The following is a 22,883-nucleotide window of genomic DNA, read 5'->3' as shown; positions in this document are numbered from 1 at the left end:
ACAGTGCGAGGTTGTCATTTCTTCACGCGCCGCAGATCCAAATTGACGTTGTGGTCATGACGGAGCCCACTTTGGATGCGCTGCAAGTCGGCGGGGAAATGTCTGATGATTCCGCTGCCGATGACTACTCGTTGGGTCAGAAGGTCGCCGTTGCTTTCGGCATTGCATGCATGGGTGGCTATATTGGCTACAACCTCTTTTATAACTCATCGGAGAACGTGCCGCAAGCGCTGTGGAGCAGAAACGACGAGACCGAGGCACCCACGCCAACTCCTGTTCGTCCACGTGTAGCGCTGGTGAACATGCCCGACAAGCTGCGCTCGTGTGCCTTGGCAGGCCTGCGGGCATGGCTCGATGTTGCCAGTGAAGTGGAGCCGGTGTTCCCGACCGTGACTTTTATTGAGGAAGAAGAGGCTGCCACGATTGCCGACCTTGTCGCAGAGGTCCGCAGAGCTTCTGTATTTGCTTGGGGAGAGGTGAGGGAATGCAGTGAAGCTCATGTGTCCACGTGCTTGGAACCGTTATGTAGCGTCGTTTACAGAACCCTCACTGAAGTAAATGGACAAGTACTCGACGACTGGAACGTGCGAGGGCTGAAGGCGGGGCGTTGGCACGGGAAGAGGTTTGTATCCCGCCACTGTGTGGGCTTCTCTGTGGACGGAAAGCACGGGACAGTGCTCGTACACGACGTCGAAGGAGTGATTGATGCGGAGCGTGCATCAGATCTCAGCGGTGATTGCGTCAGGGATTGCGACGCTCTGGTGCGAGAGTATGGTGTACCGACCACAGCCACCTTTCATCGATGGAGGCTAAGCGCTGCAGTGCATCCTTGCTCCACCACAAGCCAGTCTCCCGCCGAGTCGCTGCCTGGGCTGGGAGCGCGCTTGCGAGATGGCAAGCATTGTCGACTCTGGCAAAGTCCATTGCACGTTTTCGCTGCTCTTGGCGCGGTGCTGCGTTACAACCGCACGGATGCCGCCGCCTACCCCGATTATATCACTACACCACTACCTACGATGCACAGCGCGGGTGTCGTGAGCACCTCTTTGTCGTCCTGTATGACGCAATTGGCACGTCGGTGCGCGCCTCTGCTTCTCCGTCAATACGCGGCTCGGCAAAGCGAGCGTAGGGAGCGAGAGCTATCGCTTTCTTCGTCCTTCGCTATCGTGATGCAACTCGCCGATGCAAGTGCGGCCGTGACGCCAGACATATTGCGTATTGGTGAGAAGCACCTGGCCGAGTGGATACGCGATATGACGGGTGCTCCATCGGGGAAGAAATCCCTGCCGACGACGCATCGAATCTCCGAGCAAGTAATAGCGATGCAGGCGGAGACACTCAAGCCGGTGCGAACGGTCCACGTTGACTTGACCGAAATGTTCTGCAGTGTTCTCGCGGCCGAGTGGCTTCTGATACGGGTCGTGAGCCTTTTCTCAGCCCTGGGACTTGTACCTGCCCTCGCTCAGCTTATCGCTGTCCCTGGACCGCAGGTGAGCACGTCACTCCTCTTCCCGACCCCGAACAAACCACATCTGCGCCATCTGTGGTTACCAGGACCGATGCGGGCCTCTTTATGGACGGCTACCGAGAGGGACGTCGAGTCACCTTGCCTGACGACAAACCGCGCAATGCAAAAAGACCAATTCCTCGGGACCGCGGCGAGTGCACCAGCTGAACATGCTTTCGTGGTGAGCGAGCATGACTTCTCCGACTTCTAGTCGAATTAGGGCATTCTCCTGGTGATGCCGACTACCTCAACATGGTGTCAGGGTCCGGTACCCCGTCGTGGGGGGGGGGGCGAGCGTCCGCGTTACTCTCGGCCCGCAAGGGTTGGAGCGGGCATCCGTTTTTTTTGGCAGCCGGATTGAGAGCGTGCACCATCACCGGAGATCCGGGGTGACAGAAGCCATTCGACATCTTTTCTGTGCGTCCAAGTACTCATGAAAGCAGTGATAAGGAGACTTGTGCAGTTGAGAGCAGTGTACTCTCTCAAATGGGGGACACTGAGGGAAACCCTGAGAGTCTTTTTTTTTTCTGGTGCTAATACGGGCAAAGGTTATGTTCGGCGCAGCTGCCCGGTGGCACACGGCATGCAAAAGCAGGGGTACCCAGCATCCGCCAATGGCACATGCATATTAAAGGAGAGGCGGGGCTCCTGTCACACCCTAGAGCGTTACCCAAAGGCCGCCCAAACAGGGCGGTACCTTTGAAAACCCACGCCGGCAGCCCTTACTTTCAGGATAGTGAAACCCATGCGAGACTGAGCAAAGGGCAACAGGAAAGTATGCCACGAAAGACGAATTCGAACTCCCCCCCCCCCGAATTCAGCCCCACCGCGGGCGCGCCGCCCCCTCACCACCGCCATTGCCACCACCACCCCGGGAGGCCCAAAAGCCACAGGAGATGAGAAGTCCAAAAGGAAGCACACGATGGTTAGAGTAAGCGGGTTTCGAAACCATGACCCCCAGCTATAAACGGACAGCTCCGTTGAACCAAACACCTCGTCAGGACCGGCCGCCCTCCCATATGACACGGCGAGGGGACAGAAGACTGTGGTGAGAGAGGGCCGAAAAGCTGGTCTGCAGCCAAATGGCGGGGGGAGGGGGGCGCCGTGAAAACCGGGCCAAAAACGCCCACACGATTTGCTTCCACCGACAGACGGCAATGCCTCGAGACGGCCGTGTTCACTGATTCCCCTTTCACCCCTTATGGCGCTGGGCAGCGGCCCAGCCAGGATGTGGAGGACGGCGCGCTAGCGAGAATACGGTCCATCATCTTGAACCCGGCGAGGTGGAAGGACACACTCATCCTTTCAGCTGCTGCCCTCACACTGCGGCGCCCTGCAAAAAGTAGCGCCAGACACAGCAGCCAGAAAAGTTGCGGCATCACCCCAAATTCACCCAGCGTGGTTGACAGACATGGTTTCAGGCGTAAAGAGGCAATTGCAAAATGAGGCAAACGCAGCCTTTTGCAATGGCGAGGAGAATCCGTGCTGGCTCAATTTCTTGGTGGCACGACCAAACGGTTCGGGCGGCTAAACGGAGTCATCGCGCATCAGGGAAACAGCGCGGAGCGAAGATGACGCCAACACCTCCACCCTAAGCCACCACCCCAGGCCACAACCCGCATGCCTCCAGGAACAACAGCAGCGTCACGACAGACAGATCCACTAGTATGCCCAGCGTGACCAGCGATCTTTGTTTCAAGACAGAGGGGCGTTCAACACACGATAGCCGGGCTCGGATAGGACAAGCCCCCGCCCTTGGAGGCCCCTGGAAGGGGCAGAACGGGAGAAAGGGGCGGCATAACAAAGCGAACGGGCGCCACGCATGCGCCGAGGTATTTCCCCATCAAAGAAAGAGGACCTCTGGAAATGCACGCGCCCACCTACCCACCACCAAACAGACCCCTAGATGAGGCGCACCTCCCCCTCCGCGCACACCCCGCCAGAGCCCCCTGAAATCCAGGACGCCAGCTCCCAACAACCACAACGCCCAAACCGCCAAGGGCCCCGCCGCGCACCCGGCAATGGAACGTGGTCTGCAAGACGCAAGCCCCAACCAAGATCACTCAGGCCCACACCCCAAGAAAAGAACCAGCCTCCCCACACCACGCCCGACGTGCAAATAGGAAGGCCCAGCGAGAGGGATCGCACCCCCTACGACCCGGACGCGAATGGGACACGACCCCTAAATAACGCCCGGCCCCCCCCCCCCCCTCCCCCAGAGAGAACGAGTGGACCAGGAAAAAACAGCCCCCCCAAAAACCAATTACATATCCGCAATACGATCAGGTATGCCAGTTGAAAGCAGCCCTGTGGCCCCACAAAAAAAGTAGCCCATTAGCCTGGAACAGTGAACCCTCTCCCAGTAGCACGAAACGGGAAAGCCATTCCAGCGCGCCAGACGCGACAGCCAATATAGACAGTGGCCCGTTTTAGTTTGGCACCCCCGCAAGCACGACGGCGAGACCACACTTGTCCAAAGCAAGATGTCGGACGGGTTGTTGCGGAGCACGGAGATCGCAGCGAGAAATCTCAAGTGCTTGCATTGTTCGCGCATTTTTTCGGAAAAGCAGTATTTCACGCAGCACTTGATCGCTTTTCCACGATGATGCCACTCTGTGCGCATATTAACTAAAAGAAAGGTGTAATGAGTCATCAAGTCACCTGTTTCACCTCGCCAGCACTGTCTGATCTAAGAAGCGGGTGTGGCATTAGTGAAGGCCCAGCCTCCATTATAGTCCAGTGAAGAAAAGGATTAGTTGTGCAGCTTTGCAGACTAGTAGGCCTCGCGGATCCGGAGGGAATCCCTACCCCCGGCGAAGAGGAGGACATCAACGAAGCGCCCGTGTGTGGGTACACGAGATAATGATGTTTCCACCATTTGTGGCACCAACCCCCTTTAGCGGAGGCCTCGCGGTCTTTTTTTTCCACGTCAGACGAGTGTCCAACAGCGGCGACAGAAAGTGCGGCGCTTCTAACTCACACATTTGAACCGGAGGTGGATCGCGTTTCAGCTTTACGACAGTCCGGTGGAAGGCGGCCTGGCAATATGAGGGAAGGGCACGTGCACATCAAAACCACAGGAAAAAATATGGCATCATACCTCAGTCATGTGACTTGTGCACGCTCCCTGATTCCAGGGGCCGGGGGAGGGTGGAAAAGGCGGACACTCTTGACCGCAGGGGTATGAGGGTGTGTTGTGTGCCATTCTGCGATGAGGAGAGAGAGAGGGGGGGGGAGGGGGGAGGGAAAGGAAGCCTGGTGCACCCCGAGGGAGCCACCGCGTGTCGATCTGCGCAACGGGAACTGCGACCGAGTCGGCCCTTGCTGCCGCGCACGTTTGCCGCTGCTGTCATAGCCACGTGATGACGCAGTAGGTGGCCGGGATAGAGGGTCGAGCTGAACCTATGTTTGCTGTGCCCGCGAATGGGGTTGTGGAAGGGTAATCTCCGAAAGTCCGCAGGTCTCGGATGGTTGAGCCCCTCTTGTTTCTTTGATTGCAGAGCAGCAATGGCCGGGCTCCGTGTACAGAGGTGATGCCATCAGCGTCCTCGTGATATTCTCTTTTTTGAACTATTTTTTCACATAGTAGATGTTGGATAGGAAGAGATGCGGTCATTGTTGTGGGGTTTGGAGGGCGGTTGAGGAATAGAGATGTATGGGCAATGGCGCCCCCGAGTATGCCGTGATAGAGTCCAGAGATGAGTTTCGAGTGGATTTGGCGGTGCTGCTGTCTGTCAAAACCTACGAAATGGACACTACGAAAGGTAAATGCATCTCTGGGGACTCATACCGTTTAACCGCATTTCTTTTTTTTCCCTGTTTTGCCTGAGGATAATTCGTCCCCCCCCCCTCCCCCCGCCCCGACATTGCTTTCTACGCTCTACGTTGCTTCGACTGCTCCTCCTCCTCAACTGCTCTCCTGCCATCCTTGCACCCTCCTCAGATGTTCATGCACACACATGCAACATCTCATTCTTGGGCACCGCTCGTATCTACAAGTGCATGTGCGTGCTGTCACAGGCTTTATAGTCTTTTCTACGGATCTTAGTTTTTTTTCCGCCTTTGCATGAACATTTTAGACAGCACCCGCCTCCTCGCAGAGCAGGAAGAGCCGGATGCTCCTGGCGCGGGGGCTGCCATGGAGGTCGAAGAGGACGATATAGACTGGGTGAATTATGTATACAGGCAACTGAACAGCGTGCCGAATCGTCGTGAAAATGGGTCCGGGCAGCGTCGTGACAAATACCGTGCTGTCCTCGGTGCTGCATCTTGCATCCTCGGCCTCTTCGGTGTGGGGGTTCTTGTGTGGCTCTTCGGATGCTTCTCATCTCCTCAATCGTCGCTTGGAGTGACCTGCACAAACAGCCGCATACTTCTGCTCGCTGTTGGTCTTCTTATTCTTTTGACCGGGATATTCGGGTGCGCTGCCAGCTTCTGTTTCAAACGTTCCTCTCTGACGATGTGTCTTGCTGCGCTGTTCCTTTTCTACGCAGTCGTGTGCGGGGCTTCCGCGACATGCCTTATCTATCTTCGTCTTCGCGATTTCAATGAACTGCACAGGGTGTGGGCGAGTATGGTGGCAGCGCATCTCGGTTTAGTCTGTGACATTCAGAAGAAACTGAGGTGCGCTGGTTTCAAGAAGGGCGAATGCTGTCGCGGCGTTGCTCTTGACGAAGGCGTGCATAAAGGTGCAGTTTTAGGCCTCACTGCCTGCTATCTCGAGGCGACCAACGGAACGACGTTCGACATTGACACTGGTGCGGAGGTGGATTGGCCACGTCGTATGTGTTCTTCACAGTGCTGGGCCGAGAACGCCATGTATGAACCGACATGTGAGGCACCTCTGACGTCTTTGTTGAGGTCCGAGTTTTACCGCCTCCTCATTTGGCCGCTGTCATGCACAATTTTTTTTCTTCTGCTTACTGGGATCGCCGTAGCGAGTGTGTTGTGGAAACCGCGCGCTAACAAGCGTAGGATGCATCGCTTCTAACGGTCTGTGTTGTCTCTCGCTGATTGGGTCATGCCACCTCGCCTTACCACATTTGATTTGGTCTTTTTGTGCTACAGTGCTCACCCACGCTGGCTAGCCCATTTCAACTGGTGGCTCCTCCTCCTCTTCTTTCTCCTCGTGCAGGAGGCGAGCGGGGGGAAGAGGGCTCATCTTCGCGTTGCGTGTGTGTGTGTGTGTGTGTGCCGCGTGCTGTCGAGCGAGAAAGAGATGATTTTTTTCGCCTGTGCATGAGAGACTGCCGCACGCCTTTGGGTTACTACTATTTTGGATGGTATTGCTGCTGAGTCCAATGTCGATTCCCAGTGTTCGCCTCTGCTCCCTCTTTTTCCTTGCGACTCCAAGCCCCGATTTCATAACCCCCACAACGGACATGGTACAGCTGACAGCGGTGTGTAGGTGGTGAAGAGGGGGGGGGGTGGGGGAGGTTGATACAGCTCTGAAGGCAGCCCAGATACATCCATGACGAGCTTGATGCCAACCGCATGGAACAGCAACAGCGGTGGTGCATTTTTGTCGTGGGACAGGGGGGACACCTACACCCGAAGCTGTGCTCCCAATGGAGTATCCCCAACAAAAGAAGAAGAGGTAACGGACATCAGCGGAGAGGTGTAGACGAGTTGTGCTGCTGTTTATTTATTTTCTGCCGTTTGTTCTTTTAGAGGGGGGGGGGCGGGCGGGCGGGCGGGCGGGCGGGTGACATGGTTGAGCACCAGAGTGAGGATAATTTCACATCATTGCGGGAGGCATCTGTTTGTACAAGGTGTGTGCTATCGAGGTCTTCGCTTCCTTTCTGTAGATCAGTCTGTGACTTCTTTCTACACTGCCCCGCATCAAATATACTTGCTTGTTCTTGGCTTGAACTGGCCCTTTAAGGAAGTCTGCACATATTTGAACACGTGGGGCGGGCTATCACGGCCGCCTACCGCGTAGGGATTCTCTCATCACTCGGGTGTCTTGCCGCCACTGCGCTTGAACACAGAAAGGTCTCACTGATATTACAGACCGCTTAACAGAAGAGCGCCAGAAGCTACAAACCGGCATTTTCTCAGCGTTGCACATTCTCACACTCGAAGTGGTGCTGTTCGCTTCATCTCTGCGCTAACATTTTACCTCTGCTTTCGATTTGCCTGCTCCCTTCTTCTGCTGAGATCCGTCAGCTGCTTGTACGTGTGGCAGTATTGATCGGCCCCGCTTTCACTCTTCTTTAGTTTCTCTCGCGAAGGGGGCTGCTAAGCGTAGAGTAGAAGGGGTATCCATTTTTTTTTTTAATCCTTCACACTGGACACGAATTCCGATTTCTTCACCGCATATCTTCACTATCTCACTGCACCTCTGCCCTACCGCGGCGTGTGGTGTATCTCAGCAGCTCGAGCTCGCTTTCACTTACACATCGCCCTCTCCCTCCTTTGCAATTTGTCTAGCATAATCCACACTATCATTTTAGTTTCCCTTCCCTACTCCTATACCCACAGTCATTTATATTCCCGGCTTTCTTTGAAAAAATCATTGACCCTATCATTGAGCTACCCCCTCCCGCACACATCCAGGCGCAGTGTTGATCATCATTGAGGCAACACGTCGTCCTAAACCACTGTATCTCCCAGTTTCGACCTACCACGCCGGGAAGGGCCTCTTATAAACCCCCATTTTTCTTTTTGCGTGTGCGTGTGTGTGTCTATAATACACGCATCCACACTGCACCGCACTGCTGGTGGTGTTCATCTGTTCTCCTCTTTAGCGCTTGCCACCTTTTCTCCGTGTTTTCCCCTACTTGGTGTGGGTTGGGCTTTTCATTGTTTTTTTTTTGCGTCTTCACTGCATTGTTTTGTTTATAATCCGCCTTATCTCCCTCTGTTCAAGGGCTGCAGCCGTGTGGCCCTCATCGTCACGATCCTCGTCGGTCGGCTCTTCGTGGTGATCGCCGCTGCTGCTGATCAGCGCTGTATTTTACTCCGGCGCCCTTTGTTGTGCGTTTTATCAAGTGGTTGGTGGCGTTGCTAAATCTGCGGGAGACTCGCGAAGGTGCGCTCTCCATTCCACCCGTGTGGGGAACCCCCCAAAGGGGAAGCAAAAGAATACGCGGGGGCGGAGACGACTCACTGGGTGTGTGTATTTTTATTTTCTCTCCTCATTGTGTTGTGTTGCTCGCGTTTCTTTTTTTCTTTTCCTTTGGCCGCGGCGGGGTGCGTCGTGGTCCTGTCTCGCTTCCCTCCTCCCCCCTTGTGCGCTGCTAGTTTATGTTCGGTTGGAGATAAACACACGCGCACCAAGTGCAGAAGTGCTCCAATCCGGCATCTCCACCCGATTGTTCGAAAACAGCAGGCGTTGGGATGGTGACGTCGCCGTAGAGGTTGACGTTGTGGTACCGATACAGGCTTCTTCGCCCATTTCCCTAGCAGAGACTAGTTTTCTCGACACTGGATCGGCCGCATTTCTGATCTCTTCTCCCGGAATGTTCTCATCGCTTCAAATGCACCGGGCAAGTGTCGTGCAGGTTTTCTACTTTTCGCTGACAGAGCTCGGTATGGCGTTCGTGGCGGCATTGAGCCTCTTTACAATATCGTTTCTAGGGTGCATCACAGTCTTTTTTGTTGCACCCTCTTCAACGGCGTCTCTCGCAAGACGCTTCCAGGATTCACTCGAGACCGCTATTGGCGAGGCGGCAACGGGCACATCTCCCACATCGTACATTCCACATGTGGTGATCACCTTGCAAAAGGCACTGCAGATCCTCTTAATTATTTCTTTACTGATCAGTGCCCTTGGTATGTGGGTTCTCGGCGATTCAGATCGACGGCGACCAGGCAAGTGGCTGACTGGCTATGCTCTGTTGGTATCGCTCCTAGGGCTTGTGGTGCTCTATTGGCTGCTTCGTGTTTTCCTCGGAGGGCAGCTGAGCGTGTGGGAGAGTACATCTTTCGAATTTTTAAATACCACATTGGGAAAGCTCAACCGCCAGGGACACCGGTGCGTCTGGGAATACGCGCATCCGTGCTCAGGCCTTAGCTTGTGTTGTGTGACAAACACATCGGCAGTGGACGTGAAGAATGAGGACCTCCTGCATGACGAGGAGTTGTGGCGCTCGTTGTGCTTTGTAACGATGCAGAATGGCACAGCGGTGAGGCGGCGCCGCAGCAACGACCACGGCGACGCCCTCGAAGATGTCACAACATTGGTGAAAAATCAGTGCGGTGTGATAGATGAGTACCTCGAGTTCAACGAGGAATATCCTCTTTACACGACCGCTTGCTCACTTGCCAACGGATCTGTACAGTCTACATCTCCGCTCCGCACGAGTTGCGGGGACTACTTCATTGGTCATCTTTCTCCGACAATCAGCTTCAACTTGTTTCTCATGTTCTGCATGACCGTTTGCAGCTTTGTCAGCGGTTTTGTCATCCTCACCGGGAGCTATCAGCGCCTCCCCGCGTCTTATTCTTCGCTGCTGGACGCGTCCGACGTTCCAGTCAATGAGGGCTCCCTCGCAACAAAAGAAGAAGCTTGCGACGACTTTCACGTGGTGAATCGCAAGCGCAACTGTCGGGCCTTGTACTGCATCGTTTCCACTGAGAGCTGATCGAGCGGCACCGTTCACTGAGAACTCGATGGGAAAACCGACCGGGGCCGCCGCCTAAGTGAAGGTGAGGCACTCTTCCAGTCGTGTGGGTTCTTTGCACTTTCGCCTCTTCCTCGCTCCTCCCATTGTGGAGATGGCCATCGCATAACACTTCCCTGAGGGGGGGGGGGGGATGTAGGGATTCTTACTTTTTCTCCCCCTTCACGCAGTTCACCACATAGCCTGCTCAGGAGCTGGGACTGCTTTCACCACGTACGCATACGTACGCGTGATCAGAGTACTCTGCTCTTCCTTCGAATGCGGTCTGTGTTTTTTTCTTCGGTGATGAGCGCTCCATCCTTCTGCTGCTGCAGTGATCCCACTGGTTCACTCGCTCGTCACCACCCGCATCGCGCTCTTGTGGAGGTTTTGCAGCTCAAACCGCAGGGGTATGAGGGTGTGTTGTGTGCCATTCTGCGATGAGGGGAGAGAGAGGGGGGGGGAGGGAGGGAGGGAGGGAGGGGGGGCAGCCGTCTCTGTTCCCTTGCCGGTGCGGTGCCATTTAAGGTGGTGGTAAGGTCAGGGGCCCCTATGCCTTAGGGAGCACAAATCGATGACTTGCCATCGGCGCCAGCAGTGCGAGGTCATCAGACGGCGTGGTGTCGGCGCGACCGGCTGCGGTGAATACGGTTGTAGCCCATGCAGATGACGGGGACAGTTTTTTAGCGCGAGTCGAACGTATCTCATCCGACTCTTTCGCTGCATGTTGGCTCGGGGGCCTGGGGGGGAGGGGGGAGGGAAAGGGAACCTGGTGCACCCCGAGGGAGTCACCGCGTGTCGATCTGCGCAACGGGAACTGCGACTGAGTCGGCCCTTGCTGCCGCGCACGTTTGCCGCTGCCGTCACAGCCACACGATTTTTCTCATGAATTTAATCGAACTGTTGCATTTTGCTGTATAGAGATTAGAAAAAACGCGATGCTTACTGTTCACCGATATTCTTTGGCTCCCCCACCCTCCACCAACCCACTCACTCCCCAAGTTTAACGTGATCCAATGTTTGTCCCTGGAGCATAAACACTCACTAAATGCCCTCCTCTGCCCCTTTCTCCCCGCCCTGTCTCCTTCTGTAGCACCTCCTCCTTTGAAATGGTTCTCAGCTCCTTTTTCATATATGTACTGCTTCGTTTTGCCTACTGCCGTTGAGTGGATATATACATTTGTATTTATATGTAAATATATTTGGGAGAGGAGGGGGAGAGAATAGGGATCCATCGATAGGCGTTACACGACTGTATAGTAGTGACAGAGGTGAGTACAGGTGACAAGGATATCTAAGGTGAATTGAAAAAGCGACTAAAGGACGGGGGCGGGCACAGTTTTCCCTCCTTTCTCGACTTTCTGCTATGCTTCGTAGAGTCGGGGGGGGGGGGGGTGATCCCTCCCCCCCCCCTCCCTTACACACACACACACACACACCTCTCTTTGAGAGGAGGGGATGCGATGGTGAGGGCGCAAGCAGATCGAAACTGAGAGTCATGACAAACATAAAGGACAGGAATGCCTGCTTTCATCTGAACAGCCTTGAAATTTTTTTTTCTTCTCCCTTTGATGTGTATCATTTCCTGAGTTTTTCATTTTGCTGATGTACAGGCCGGGCAGTAGCCCCAATAAGCCTCCAGTGTTGTGGCTGTTCCCGCTCTTCCACACCCTGGCTGCAGGACGAGAGGCAGCGCTAGGTGATTTACTTGAGTCCACTATTGTCATTCGAACCCCACATTATTCTGTGTCACCGCAGCTTATTTGGTAGAAATCACTGTCGTCTGTCTTTTTGAGTGTGCGTAACGTACATTGCAAAGTCAATTGAGTTTGCCTCCGTTTTGGTAACTGCTCGTCGGAAACCGCGACGGCAGCCGTGGAGCGCGTCGAGCACTCCCTCTTCCATTTTCTCACATACGCTTTGTCTCCAGAATCTCATGACTACTAATACTCACGTTGCGGACGATGCCCCACAGCCGCGTGTGTACCTGAAAGTGAACCGAAAGCGAGGCCGTGATGATTTTGTGGAGGAAGCAATGGCGTCCACTCACGTGCGAGTGCAGTGGGACCGCACAGAAATGGGCTCCCCACCCCCCATTCTGCAGCCGGCTCTTTCTTCTCGTACCAAGCTGGTCTTTCGGCGTCTACACCAGATCAATGCAGATAAGTTGACAGGGATGGCGCTTGCCCTTGAGCGACAGAGTGCTAGGAAACGACTGACGCAGCCTTCCCGCTCACAGGTGGAACGGCTCACTGTGACTAGGGAGTGTGTCGTTATTGAGTGCGGGGTAGCAGTCTCTCACCCAGATGTCGATCCCGCCGCAGTGGATTTATTTGTTCTAGACTCCAGGGCAACGGAGAGGGATGCCATGATAGAGGCATTTGGCGACTTCGCCATAACGGAGGATGACCTGACAGGATGCACTGCAAGTAGCCTGAAGCGTGGGCGAGACGACGAGGATGGGGATCTGCCCTGCTACTTTCTTGCGCCGGTCCGCCGCACATCCGGTGTTGGTGACCGCATAATTAACGCCGCTGATTCGGCTTTGGGGCCTCCCTCACGCTGGGGTGTGGTAGAGGCGGATGGGGATGGGACCATGTGGCGGCTTCTACAGGAATACGATGAATCCCTGTGCGTGGAGGTCACAGGCGATGCGACGGCGGATCTCTACTGTTACCCAGATCACCGCAAAGATGACGAGTATGATAGTAATGCTGAGGACTTTTCTGGCAACGATTACCCAGACGACGCCGATGACGGCAGTGGGGAGTCGCCTCGACGGAGTGACGCAGAGGCGTCTGACTTTGTCACGAGACACCACGGACGCCACGCGGTGCCACACAATACATATGGGATATTTTGTGAAGAGGGTTATTCTGAACGAAGCCTGAGCACCGGGTGGCGCAGCGACGATTGACATCCGGGCCGGGGTGCCTTTCTCTCGTACTGTTTCGGTTTTTTTCTCGGTTCTGCGCTGCTTCCCGTACACTCTCATCTCTGCTGTTCCCTCCGCTTCTTGCGCACATTCGTCTGTTCAACACAACAAGAGATCAAAGCACCCGCAAAAGTAAGATATCCGAATGTAGTTGGTGTAGGCATAAGTCCTGCCAGTAGGGTGGGGTGATGTGTGGCGGCCACGGGAGACTCCCAGCAACACTTGTAGTTTGAGGCCGTTTACTGGACAATGACGAGAGGGGGAAGAGTGGGACATTAATGGCAGCGAAGAGGGGCCCACTTGGGCTCATTTACATCTCCTCCTTTTCACCTGTTTGTTGTTGTTTGCGTGTTTATGTATGTGAATGGAGAGGATCTTGGACGGTGCAACACCGCTTTCCTTCTACCTCCCTGGTATGTCCGGGATGTCTTGTGTGCATTCGATGCCGACTCGCACGGGATCTTTGGCTCGTGTTGTGGCACTGTAACCCCCCGCTGCATTTTCTCTTCCCCGTATCTCTAGTGACTTCTCGTATGGCACCCTCTCTGCTTTTCTTCGGACCCACATTGGTTTTTTTTTTGTCTAGTTTCTGCGACCTCCCATCGACCACTGTTGTTGCCAAACAGCTGGAGGGAGATTTGGGCAGTCTCGCTTCATTTCCTGGCCACACTTGTCGGGGGTATAGTTAGGCGGCGAGAGACGAAGTCTTCCCCCTGCTCATTTGCTTTTTTTTTTCTTGACATCATCCACAGCTCAACAGGCGTGCGTGTTGAGGAAGGTCGCGGCGCTCCATTTCTCTGCACCCTCTGCATCTCGGACTTCTTCTCCCCCCCCCCCCTTCCCCCCACTCACCTCCCTGAAGGATGGAAAAGGTGGCCCAGCCATCTGCTGAGGCCCCGGCAGCAGTCTACAAGGTACCACAGCGAGGCCTGTTTGACGTGGTGGCGACAGATGACGTCATCTCCTTGCTGATTCTTGTGCGCGGTGATAACCCGTTCGACATAAGTCCTGGCATGGAGCTCATCCGGTACAAGAGGTACATGAAGCGCCTCTCTGACATGGCGTACCTCGAGAACTCACACGTGGAAGGGAATTTGTTGCCACAAATCGAGACTGCGCAAATCCCGCGTTCACGAGATGCGAGAGGCAATAGCGCCGTTCACGTGGCTGCTGGCTTCGGTTTCTCTTGCATGGTCGAGGTCTTGGTCAGCGAGTGCGGCTGCGCCGTGGAAGATTACAATTCAAGTGGTCTCAAGCCGTTGCACCTGGCAGCATTCCATGGCCATGCTGACTGTGTTCGCCTTCTTCGCGACCTAGGCGCAGATCTTCTGAGCCCGACTCAATGCAACCCACCCTCGACTACCCGTCCCTATGGGAGTTTGTGTGGCCGCACCACACTGTTTCTCGCCCACTCAAAGCAGCACGCGACTGTCGTTGATTTTCTGCTTCCATTTTACCGTGATTTTATCGACACCATGTTTGGTGACAAGACGGGGGCGGAAGCGTGGAAGACGGCTGCAAGTGAGCAGGACATGAAGTCGCTGTCACTGCTTCTGGACGCCTTGGAGTGCCACGGGACGGCGGGTGGCGCTCTTCCCGTGTCCATTCCTTTCGATGTTGGAGATGCGTTGTGTGAGGCGCTACCGGCCGTGCTGGAGGCGATTTTACCGCCCAGTCATCAAATGACGTACCAGCAGCTCTTCGTGTTTGAGCGTCTCATCCACCTTGGTTACCTGACAGAGACCACAATTGTGGGCTCCTCGGGGACAGTGCTGGAGCGTGTTCTGGACACGGCGCAAGTGCAAGCGTGGTGTGTGCTAGTGAAGCAGGGCCTCGTCCAGCCTCACAAATGCAGTCTCGCAGCAGTGCACGGCAGTGAACCCGGTGGCAAAAGTGAAGCGGATCTCCGCGCCCTGGTCCAAGAAGCCAAGGCGCACTTCAGTTATCAAGTCGCAAAAAAAACATACATGGAAAAGGGTGGCAACAGCAGTCGGCGCAAACATGTTCTGAGTCGCCGAAAGGCCTGGAGGGAGTTGGCAAACGATCTCAAGCAACGTTCACTGTCCCCCGCTCGAGGGTCGCAATTGTAGCTGCGCCTTGCTTTGTCATGCATCTTGTTTTTCTCGGCTAATTTGTGAGGGTGTGGAACCCAGACCCGGGACGGCCGATTCCTACTTCATGACGTGTGCTTCCCGCTTTTCAGCTGACGCTGTCCCTTCGCTTTCTTCGAGTTGATGTATCACCTTCGAAGGCCGCCGATGTACACTAGGGGTACCACGGGCCTGGTCAGAAAATCAAAAACGATCTACTGTCCACCACCGCCGCCCCAATATGCATATTGAATCGGGTGTGACGTTGTTGTATGATGCACTCACATGTGTTGGTCTTTTCTCTGTCTCGATGAGCTCAGCGGCCCCGCATGCGCACCGCGGGGGACATTCTCCACTCACGACGATTGTGCAGCTGAGAGGGAAGCGACAGGCATCGCGCTGCGATGCCGGCCCATTTTAGGCACCCAATGCCGCTTTTGTTTTTTCGAACGACTTTTTTGTTCGAGAAAAATTCTCCCTGGTCGGCCGGAATGTTGCTCGTTCTTCTGGATAGCTCTGTGGAATGCTTTACACTTTGGCTCGGCCCGGCCAGCTGGTGGTGCGATCGCTGTCCACTACTGCGGTCAGTGCCCCTGTTGCCTCTTGGTTGTCTATTTTCGTCATATCTTCTCTTTCCTGGTGGCCTCATTTCACCTTTTCTTCTGCTCTATTTTTCTTCAACCCACGGATTGTGGGGCGCTACTTTGGCGCTTAACCGGAAACAACGACACAACGGCAGAATTCGAAGCATCGAACGCCTGATCTCTTTCTAGTACTGCGGCAAGTGCGTTCTTCCCCCCTCCTTCCCCCTCCCCCTCCCCCGTGTGTTGCGCTTCCGTCTGCCATTGCAGTACCCCCCCTTCAGAAGATGGATGAGGGTTTCGATGCACATGTGTCGACCGTCACGCTTGAGGAGATCCCCGCATACGAGGAGAACGAAGTGACGCTGCTCAGCGACGATGATGCACTTCGGTACGACAGTGTAACGGAGGTCACAAAACTACTCCGCTCTTCCTATCTGAGTGGCATGCTACGGCGGTTGAGTGACTACGAGCAGAAGACCACCCGTGGCAAGAACTCTATTCCGTCAGATGATCCCGAGTACCAGTACGTGTCGGACTGCAGCTCGTTGGTGCTGCGGATCGAGGTGGAGAAGAGCCGTGTGCACGTCTTCCTGCGTGCGCAATACAGTGTACGCTTCCCAGAGCTCGCCATATTTTTCTCCGACAGCGTTCTTTACGCCAAAGTGGTCAAGATAATTCAAAACAATACCGACCTTAGCTCCGCTGTAGAGCAGCTGGATGAGCTCATCCCATCCCAGCTGCTGGTAGTGGTGGTGGCGTGCGCCTCCACTACGTCTGGTCGAGATCTATCTCAGGAAGAGTTGAACCGCGTGCTGGAAGCGTGTGAGGAGCTCGAGAACCTCGAGATGGCAAAACAAACGTTTCTCGAATACATCCAGTGCTCGATGCCGCTCATCTGCCCCAACCTGTGCGCTTTTCTCGGCACCGGCATCACGTCACAGCTCTTCGCCATCTCAGGCAGCGTGGCCAAATTGTCGATAATGGACCCCGCTGATATTGCGAGGTTAGGCAGTCGACGCTCAAACGACAGTGGCATCGCTATTAAGACAACTGGCTTCCTTAGTAACTGCGACCTGGTGGCAAACCTGCCGCCCCAGCTGCGACCTAAAGCACTGCGTTTGGTCTCAAGCGTCACGCTAACTTTGGCGCGCATCGATTCGAACCGACGCGCGCCAACGAACTGTGAAGGCATCCGTGAGCGTCGGCTCGCGTGTAATCGCATGCGTGCTTGGCTGGATCCACCGGTGCTACGCGGAGCTGGTCACAACATGTACGAGCGCCGTGGCCGAAAGCGTCGACGTGTGAACTGAGATGGCGCTGGTGCACCGCACAATTCTAATACAGAGATTTCTCGATCCACAATATGTGACCCCTGCGAGCTTCTGCAGCCTCTTGATCTGCATGCTTGTGCACTTGTTTTTTTTCTGTATGTTGTTTCTGTGTGTGTGTGAGGGTGTGTGAGCGTTTTGCAGTGTGTCGTTCTTGTGATCCAGGATTTATGGCACACAGGTTACATTACTCACAAATTCCGTCTTCTGGGCACGATGACCAGTTGGTGTGCAACTAGTGTTGACCCCTCACCCCCCCCCCGGCCACGCACACGTTGTGACTAAGAGTTATTGAGATGTCTTTTTCTTTCGCTGCCTTTCCTGCACTTCAGACATCGTCCCTCTCTTTATTCCCGCTCTCCCTCTGCCCTTCACTCGCTGTATGTCTTCACAATTGCGCCTCTATGCTCCCCCCCCTCCCCCTCCCTCCTCCTCCTCCGGTACGCACGGAAGACTTTTCTTCGCCACCGATTGCCGCGGGCAGAGTTCACTCACCGCCTTTAGCAGCTATACTTGCACCCTTTATTGTTTTCCACAGACATACAGTGTGAGAGATCAGTGCCCTCGAGGTACGACCCGTCATCCAGAGATGGCTGCAGACGATATGGGAGCGGAGCTATGGGCACTCGTGCACCATCTTTTTCAAAAATATCACCACAGCCCGCAGAAGGCGGTGCAGGAGCTGGCGGTTCGCACTCACGCAGAGTGGTACAGTGAGCCGGGTCAGCCCCTACCGAGGGTTGCACCAGACATCACACAAAGCCGTTGGTATCAAGACATGTGTAGCCGCTACGCATCTGTGATGGGGGACCTGCGTGCAAAACACCAGCGCGACATCGCCGATGTCCGTGAGCTAGTTTCTAGTTTGTATCCGGAGGGCTGCAACGTCAGCGAGTATGCGGAGGCGCTGCGCACAAGTGTGACAGTGTTCCCCTGCCTCGTCTCGTCGGACTATATTGACCACCTCGTTCAGAAAAGAGGCGCTGAGTTCGATGAGAAGGGGCTCCACGAAGTGAGCGGCAAGGAGCTCGTGTCTGACGTCATCGAAGGTCTCTTGATTAAGACGCTCACACCTCGACAATGGTGGTGCCGTGAGCAGAACTCCGTCGTGCGCGTCACAAAAACGGGCATCCGGAGCAATCCACCTACGCTCTACATCGAGTATGAGAGACCGGCAGGTGTGCCGCATGTTCGCAGCATTCACCTATCCGCTAACCTCCGGCCTGGCATGCCCACAGCGCAGTTAGCGCGGCGGCTCGCCTCGACGCACGAGGCGTTCCTCTCGGAGGCCCAATTCCAGTCGTTGTTGATACGATGTCAGCGCCTTCTAGAGCAAAGCGCTGTGGCAGCGACACTTCACTCTACAACTGGCTCATTGACACCAACGTTTACTGCCGCGCCACCGCCGACGATGATGGACGCACCCTCGCCAAGTACACATACAGCGCGTAAAGGAGAGCCGCAAAAAGCGGACTTGAGTCTTCTCTATCGGAACCCCGATGCAGCGTTGGAGAACGTGGACCTCAACGATGCAGACGACATAACGCTGAGGGAATTCAAGGAGGTCATGAACGAGCGTTTCAACGCCAACGTTGTGAAGCCAGGCGATCCGGGTTACGTGTACGACAAGCGTGTCGAAGTGTCGAAACCCGTGCAAAGCAGCGAGTGGGACGACGACTCTGATTAAGGGTTGAGCTTGTCGGCACTGCGGTTCCATTCGAAAATCGGCTGAGTGCATTTTTCTCTGGGTATAGGTGATTCAGTCAACTAACGTCGATGTCGATGAGCTCGGTGCTGGTCTGTGCGCATCTCGCGATGGAGTGAACACTCGTGTGATCTTTCGTCGTATCGCCTCACGAGGCCTACAGCTATGAACAGTGTGGGAACCCGCTCATTTCAAAGAGATTCCAGTGAGGTTGCAGTACCACCACACAGCTGCTCTTTTTTTTTTGCAGGCGTTGATTTTTTTTTATGTCTTCACGCCCCATTCTTTTCTCCATTTTTCTTTCTTTTTGACAGCATGCTTGCCTTGATTTGTGCAAAATGCGCATCGAAAAAGGTCGAAGGTATCTCTCATTAGAAGTCTTGCCCCCTCTTTTCTCACGTGTTTTACTCTCACCCCTCAGCGCCGTCATGGGCCCACGCCTCGCTCGCCACTGTCTGCCGCCGATTTCGTAACCACTTGTAAAGCTCACGACGGTTCATAAGTTTCTGCTTTGTGTTCCTCTGTGGAGCTGCGCGTGGGTTTTCTGTCGCCTTCTCTCGTTCCATGGATCACCAGTGGTGAGCACGGTTGTTTGTTTCGCGAGCTGGTTTAGAGTACAGCGCTACCGCCTTGAGAGTAGTCGCTGTGCAGCATCTTTTCCATCATGTGAAGCCCACGAGGCACAGCATCCGAGGCAGAGATTGTTGTCACAAGGGGGAACGATGCTTAACAACAACACGTTCGTTTCGACGCGAGCAGCATGTGTGAGCACTTTCTCGGGGGGAGGGGGGAGGGGGGGGGGTCGCGGAAGCGACAACGGTGGGGATCCCGTTCCCGTACTCTGCTTCACCGGGGTTGGCACGGCTCCCACTCAACCTCGTGCACGCTCCGCATTTTGGCGTCTGCCCGGTATGGCGACCTGTGGAAGGCCTACCGCCTGCACGATGTGTCTACCGAGCAAGCGATAGTTCCACAAGACGTGGTGAAGCAACGAACTATGGGGAGAGGCCATTTGCGTATCTGCCAGCACGCACAGGCGCCACCGCAAGCGTACGACGATTGACCAGCTCACTTGTAGAGGCGCACTCGCCATATCACATTGCTCGGATTCGCAAATCGCCGCTGCGGGGTGATCTGCTCCCCCATTGCAACGGCGGAATCCATGATTTACTGAAAAAGTGCCTGAGGCGCGGCGTCTCTTCTACAGTTTGCAAGAGCGGCAACTCAAGGCGGGGTATAGACGCGCTCAGGGTAGGTTCCCAGAAGGCCTAGACCAGCAGCGGGAGTACGGGCGCATGCGTCGCCTGGCGGAGTATCAGGCGGAGCTTGTGGACATACTCGGTCACGCTATGCGCGATGCGATCCTTGATAATTTCTTCGATGACGGAAGCGACCCCGCCCTTTCGGCCCTCCAAAGAAAAAGGGATGGAGGCGCTGGCGCACGTAGCGCAATCTATGCGCCCGCGTACCGGGATCGCTGCACCATAACTTCACTGATTAATGTCTGGGTGGGGGGGGGGCGGGGGCACGGACGGAGCACGGAGGTGGTGTTTGCTTCACACACTTGCAGAAATGAGGAAGCGGCACTGCACAAGAGCGGCATGTGTTCAGGCGGACACTTGATGACTTGAGAGGCGGCCGGCGGCGCAGATCCTAAAGGGAGGCATTTGTCTGGGTTTTCTTTGACTCCTCCCGCTTAGCCAGAAAATGTGTGGACACAGGGGGGAGGGGGGGACAGTGGTGATGCAGAGTATACGTACAGCAGCTCTTTCGCACGCGCACATGTGTGTCTGGGTATGTTTTCAGCGCTGTACGATGTGTGATAAGAAATGGTGTAGCGATACACTACGTGGCTTCTGCTCCTTTTTTGTTGTTGCGCAGACCTGTCGCTTCTTTGTCCAGCTACTCCATTCGCTTTATATTTGTGCCTTACTCGTGGTTTCACGCAGATAGAAAAGAAGCTCACTCGCGGACAAGAAGGTGTGTGTGTGTGTGTGTGTGTGTGGCATGGACGGAGAGGGGGGTGTCGATCAAACAAAAATGTCCTACTCCCCCCTTCCCCCCCTCCCCCCCTCCCTCCTAACTCGCACAACGTCCCTCAGCGCCCATATACGCCACCTTCTGTCAAAGTGGTTTGGCATCACACCAGATGTTGCATAGAACTGAGTTGCAAGACCTATCATCATCCACACGCGCCTTTGGAAAGTCTTTCTTGCTGACTGTTGAACATCTGGGAAGCCTGAATATTTTCTACTCTTCCTCAACCCTCTTTACTACTGGCACGTTCTTTCTCGTTGCAGAGCCGTTGTAGCTGACGAGTCTCCAAAGCAGCCCATACGTTGTGCAAGTGTTTTCTCCCACGATCAAGACCCTCGACGTTTTCCCATCATTTATTCGCTGCTCCACGAGCTAAAGGCGGTGCCATCGTTCAGATGTCGGAGGTCCCATCCAAGACGGCCGTGAATACACGCGCTCCTCTGGCTTCGCGTCTTCCTAAAATCCACAAAGAAGTGTCGACGAAGACGGCTGGGCTTCATCGAAAGATCGAAACGACATACGATGCAGCGTACCGAGCGCGGTCGGCAGTTCATTCAGCCGATGCTTCTGGTACGCAGGCCGCCAAGGAAAGCGTAAGCGCAACATATGGCGCTCCTCAAGCAAGGGCAGAACAGACGTACACTCTTAATCACCATCCCACCTCTTCGTGGGAGTCCACGTCTCACGCAGCAACGCGCAACGTACTGGCGGACCCGCAGCTAGACTTCTATGCGTCAGTTCGTAAAGTAGAGCAGAAGGACGATGACCAGCGCGGTGGTCTTGTGGGTTGTGTGCAACGTTGGGTAGACATCCGAAACAAGCGTGGCAACGATCCTAGCCTGCGTCCACGCAGTCCGACATACTGCTCGGTTGAGGGGTCATCGAGATCACCCACTTCGGACCAGCTGCGATTAGGTTTGAAGAGTAGTTATCTAGATCTGGTGGAGTGCACCCAGCTAAAACCGGAGACGGAGGAGCAAATCGGTTACGACGATGCCCCTTTGACACGGCTGCCTGGTGAGCCGCTTTCGCAGGAGCTGAAGGTGCAGAGTAAGGTCATTACACACATGGGCACGTCAAACGAGTTCTTCCGCGGCACACCCAAGTTCCTGGAAGACACGTCTATCGGCTACATGGGGCACGTCCCAATGGCAGATCGAAACGCGGCCTTAATCCACCATAGCAGTGACGCACGCCGTCTGTGCGCCAAATCCAACATGACCCTGGCAGAGCACGGTGGAGGCGTCGACATTGCCGTTATCGGCAGTAACTTGGTCTCTCGTCATCGTCGCGGGAAAAACTCCAAGGCGCCGCGCTCACTTCCACCGAAGGCGACTGATTCCATCAATCGGACTGTAGAGGGGCGCATGCTCCAGCAGACATTCTCTGGCACACTGGAGCGCGAGCGGCAGATGAACATACGCGATGATTCGCAAGGCCGCCGCTACTTCTAGGCAACGCGTTGTCGCAACGAACAACTATGTACATTATTTATTCTTCTGAGCGTCATGAGTCACCATCACCATCACACACAGGCAAAAAAAAAGGATAGGAAACCTGCACTCCTACAGGCTTCTATTTCTTCCACTGACAGTTTTTTTCTGGCGGGGGGGGGGCTGTGTCTCTGATCTGTAGAGATCCGCACACACACACACATACACAGGCACGCAGACATGCGTTGCCGTACTTTGGTGGTGCACCCCAGAAGTGTTTTTCCCCCTGTATTTTAAACACCGTCACTGTACTCCTCCTTTTCTAGTCGCGGCCTTCTTGAGAGCTCCTCTACGTGCTGTGTTTGTCCGCGTGTGTGCGGGTAAGTCTTTGGGTGCAGCTTCGGGACGCCTTATTCTCTGGAAGCCACTAACGGACAAATTACAGCAATTGTTGAATAGCCTCACCACCCGCATCGCGCTCTTGTGAAGGTTTTGCGGTTCAAATCGCAGGGGTATGAGGGTGTGTTGTGTGCCATTCTGCGATGAGGGGATAGAGGGGGGGGGGAGGGAGGGAGGGAGGGGGCAGCCGTCTCTGTTTCCTTGCCGGTGCGGTGCCATTTAAGGTGGTGGCAAGGTCAGGGGCTCCCTATGCCTTAGG

The 22,883-nt window shown here is 55.0% G+C and overlaps 9 protein-coding genes across 9 annotated transcripts; all 9 read left to right on the top strand.

Annotated features, from left to right (window-relative positions):
- Nucleotides 1-56: 56 nt before the first annotated feature.
- Nucleotides 57-1,718, top strand: JKF63_02033 (uncharacterized protein; the record flags this gene model as incomplete). The annotated part of the gene is made up of 1 exon (XM_067898076.1): nt 57-1,718. The coding sequence occupies one exon, from the start codon at nt 57-59 to the stop codon at nt 1,716-1,718; it is 1,662 nt and encodes a 553-aa protein (XP_067754233.1).
- A 3,855-nt stretch (nt 1,719-5,573) lies between these two features.
- JKF63_02032 (uncharacterized protein) lies at nt 5,574-6,497 on the top strand (the record flags this gene model as incomplete). Its single annotated transcript, XM_067898075.1, has 1 exon — nt 5,574-6,497. One exon carries the CDS (start codon nt 5,574-5,576, stop codon nt 6,495-6,497), a length of 924 nt encoding a protein of 307 aa, XP_067754232.1.
- A 2,473-nt stretch (nt 6,498-8,970) lies between these two features.
- JKF63_02031 (uncharacterized protein) lies at nt 8,971-10,095 on the top strand (the record flags this gene model as incomplete). Its single annotated transcript, XM_067898074.1, has 1 exon — nt 8,971-10,095. One exon carries the CDS (start codon nt 8,971-8,973, stop codon nt 10,093-10,095), a length of 1,125 nt encoding a protein of 374 aa, XP_067754231.1.
- A 1,954-nt stretch (nt 10,096-12,049) lies between these two features.
- JKF63_02030 (uncharacterized protein) lies at nt 12,050-13,030 on the top strand (the record flags this gene model as incomplete). The annotated part of the gene is made up of 1 exon (XM_067898073.1): nt 12,050-13,030. The coding sequence occupies one exon, from the start codon at nt 12,050-12,052 to the stop codon at nt 13,028-13,030; it is 981 nt and encodes a 326-aa protein (XP_067754230.1).
- An 881-nt stretch (nt 13,031-13,911) lies between these two features.
- Nucleotides 13,912-15,138, top strand: JKF63_02029 (uncharacterized protein; the record flags this gene model as incomplete). The annotated part of the gene is made up of 1 exon (XM_067898072.1): nt 13,912-15,138. The coding sequence occupies one exon, from the start codon at nt 13,912-13,914 to the stop codon at nt 15,136-15,138; it is 1,227 nt and encodes a 408-aa protein (XP_067754229.1).
- Nucleotides 15,139-16,006: 868 nt separating this feature from the next.
- On the top strand, nt 16,007-17,032 carry JKF63_02028 (uncharacterized protein; the record flags this gene model as incomplete). Its single annotated transcript, XM_067898071.1, has 1 exon — nt 16,007-17,032. The coding sequence occupies one exon, from the start codon at nt 16,007-16,009 to the stop codon at nt 17,030-17,032; it is 1,026 nt and encodes a 341-aa protein (XP_067754228.1).
- Nucleotides 17,033-17,639: 607 nt separating this feature from the next.
- Nucleotides 17,640-18,737, top strand: JKF63_02027 (uncharacterized protein; the record flags this gene model as incomplete). Its single annotated transcript, XM_067898070.1, has 1 exon — nt 17,640-18,737. The coding sequence occupies one exon, from the start codon at nt 17,640-17,642 to the stop codon at nt 18,735-18,737; it is 1,098 nt and encodes a 365-aa protein (XP_067754227.1).
- A 1,313-nt stretch (nt 18,738-20,050) lies between these two features.
- Nucleotides 20,051-20,386, top strand: JKF63_02026 (uncharacterized protein; the record flags this gene model as incomplete). The annotated part of the gene is made up of 1 exon (XM_067898069.1): nt 20,051-20,386. The coding sequence occupies one exon, from the start codon at nt 20,051-20,053 to the stop codon at nt 20,384-20,386; it is 336 nt and encodes a 111-aa protein (XP_067754226.1).
- An 801-nt stretch (nt 20,387-21,187) lies between these two features.
- On the top strand, nt 21,188-22,246 carry JKF63_02025 (uncharacterized protein; the record flags this gene model as incomplete). Its single annotated transcript, XM_067898068.1, has 1 exon — nt 21,188-22,246. One exon carries the CDS (start codon nt 21,188-21,190, stop codon nt 22,244-22,246), a length of 1,059 nt encoding a protein of 352 aa, XP_067754225.1.
- Nucleotides 22,247-22,883: the final 637 nt, after the last annotated feature.

This window comes from Porcisia hertigi, chromosome 33 (genome assembly GCF_017918235.1).
Source record: "Porcisia hertigi strain C119 chromosome 33, whole genome shotgun sequence".
NCBI classification, from domain to species: domain Eukaryota; phylum Euglenozoa; class Kinetoplastea; order Trypanosomatida; family Trypanosomatidae; genus Porcisia; species Porcisia hertigi.
Note: the sequence above shows the minus strand (reverse complement) of the source record. Positions and strands in the feature narration are given on the sequence as shown.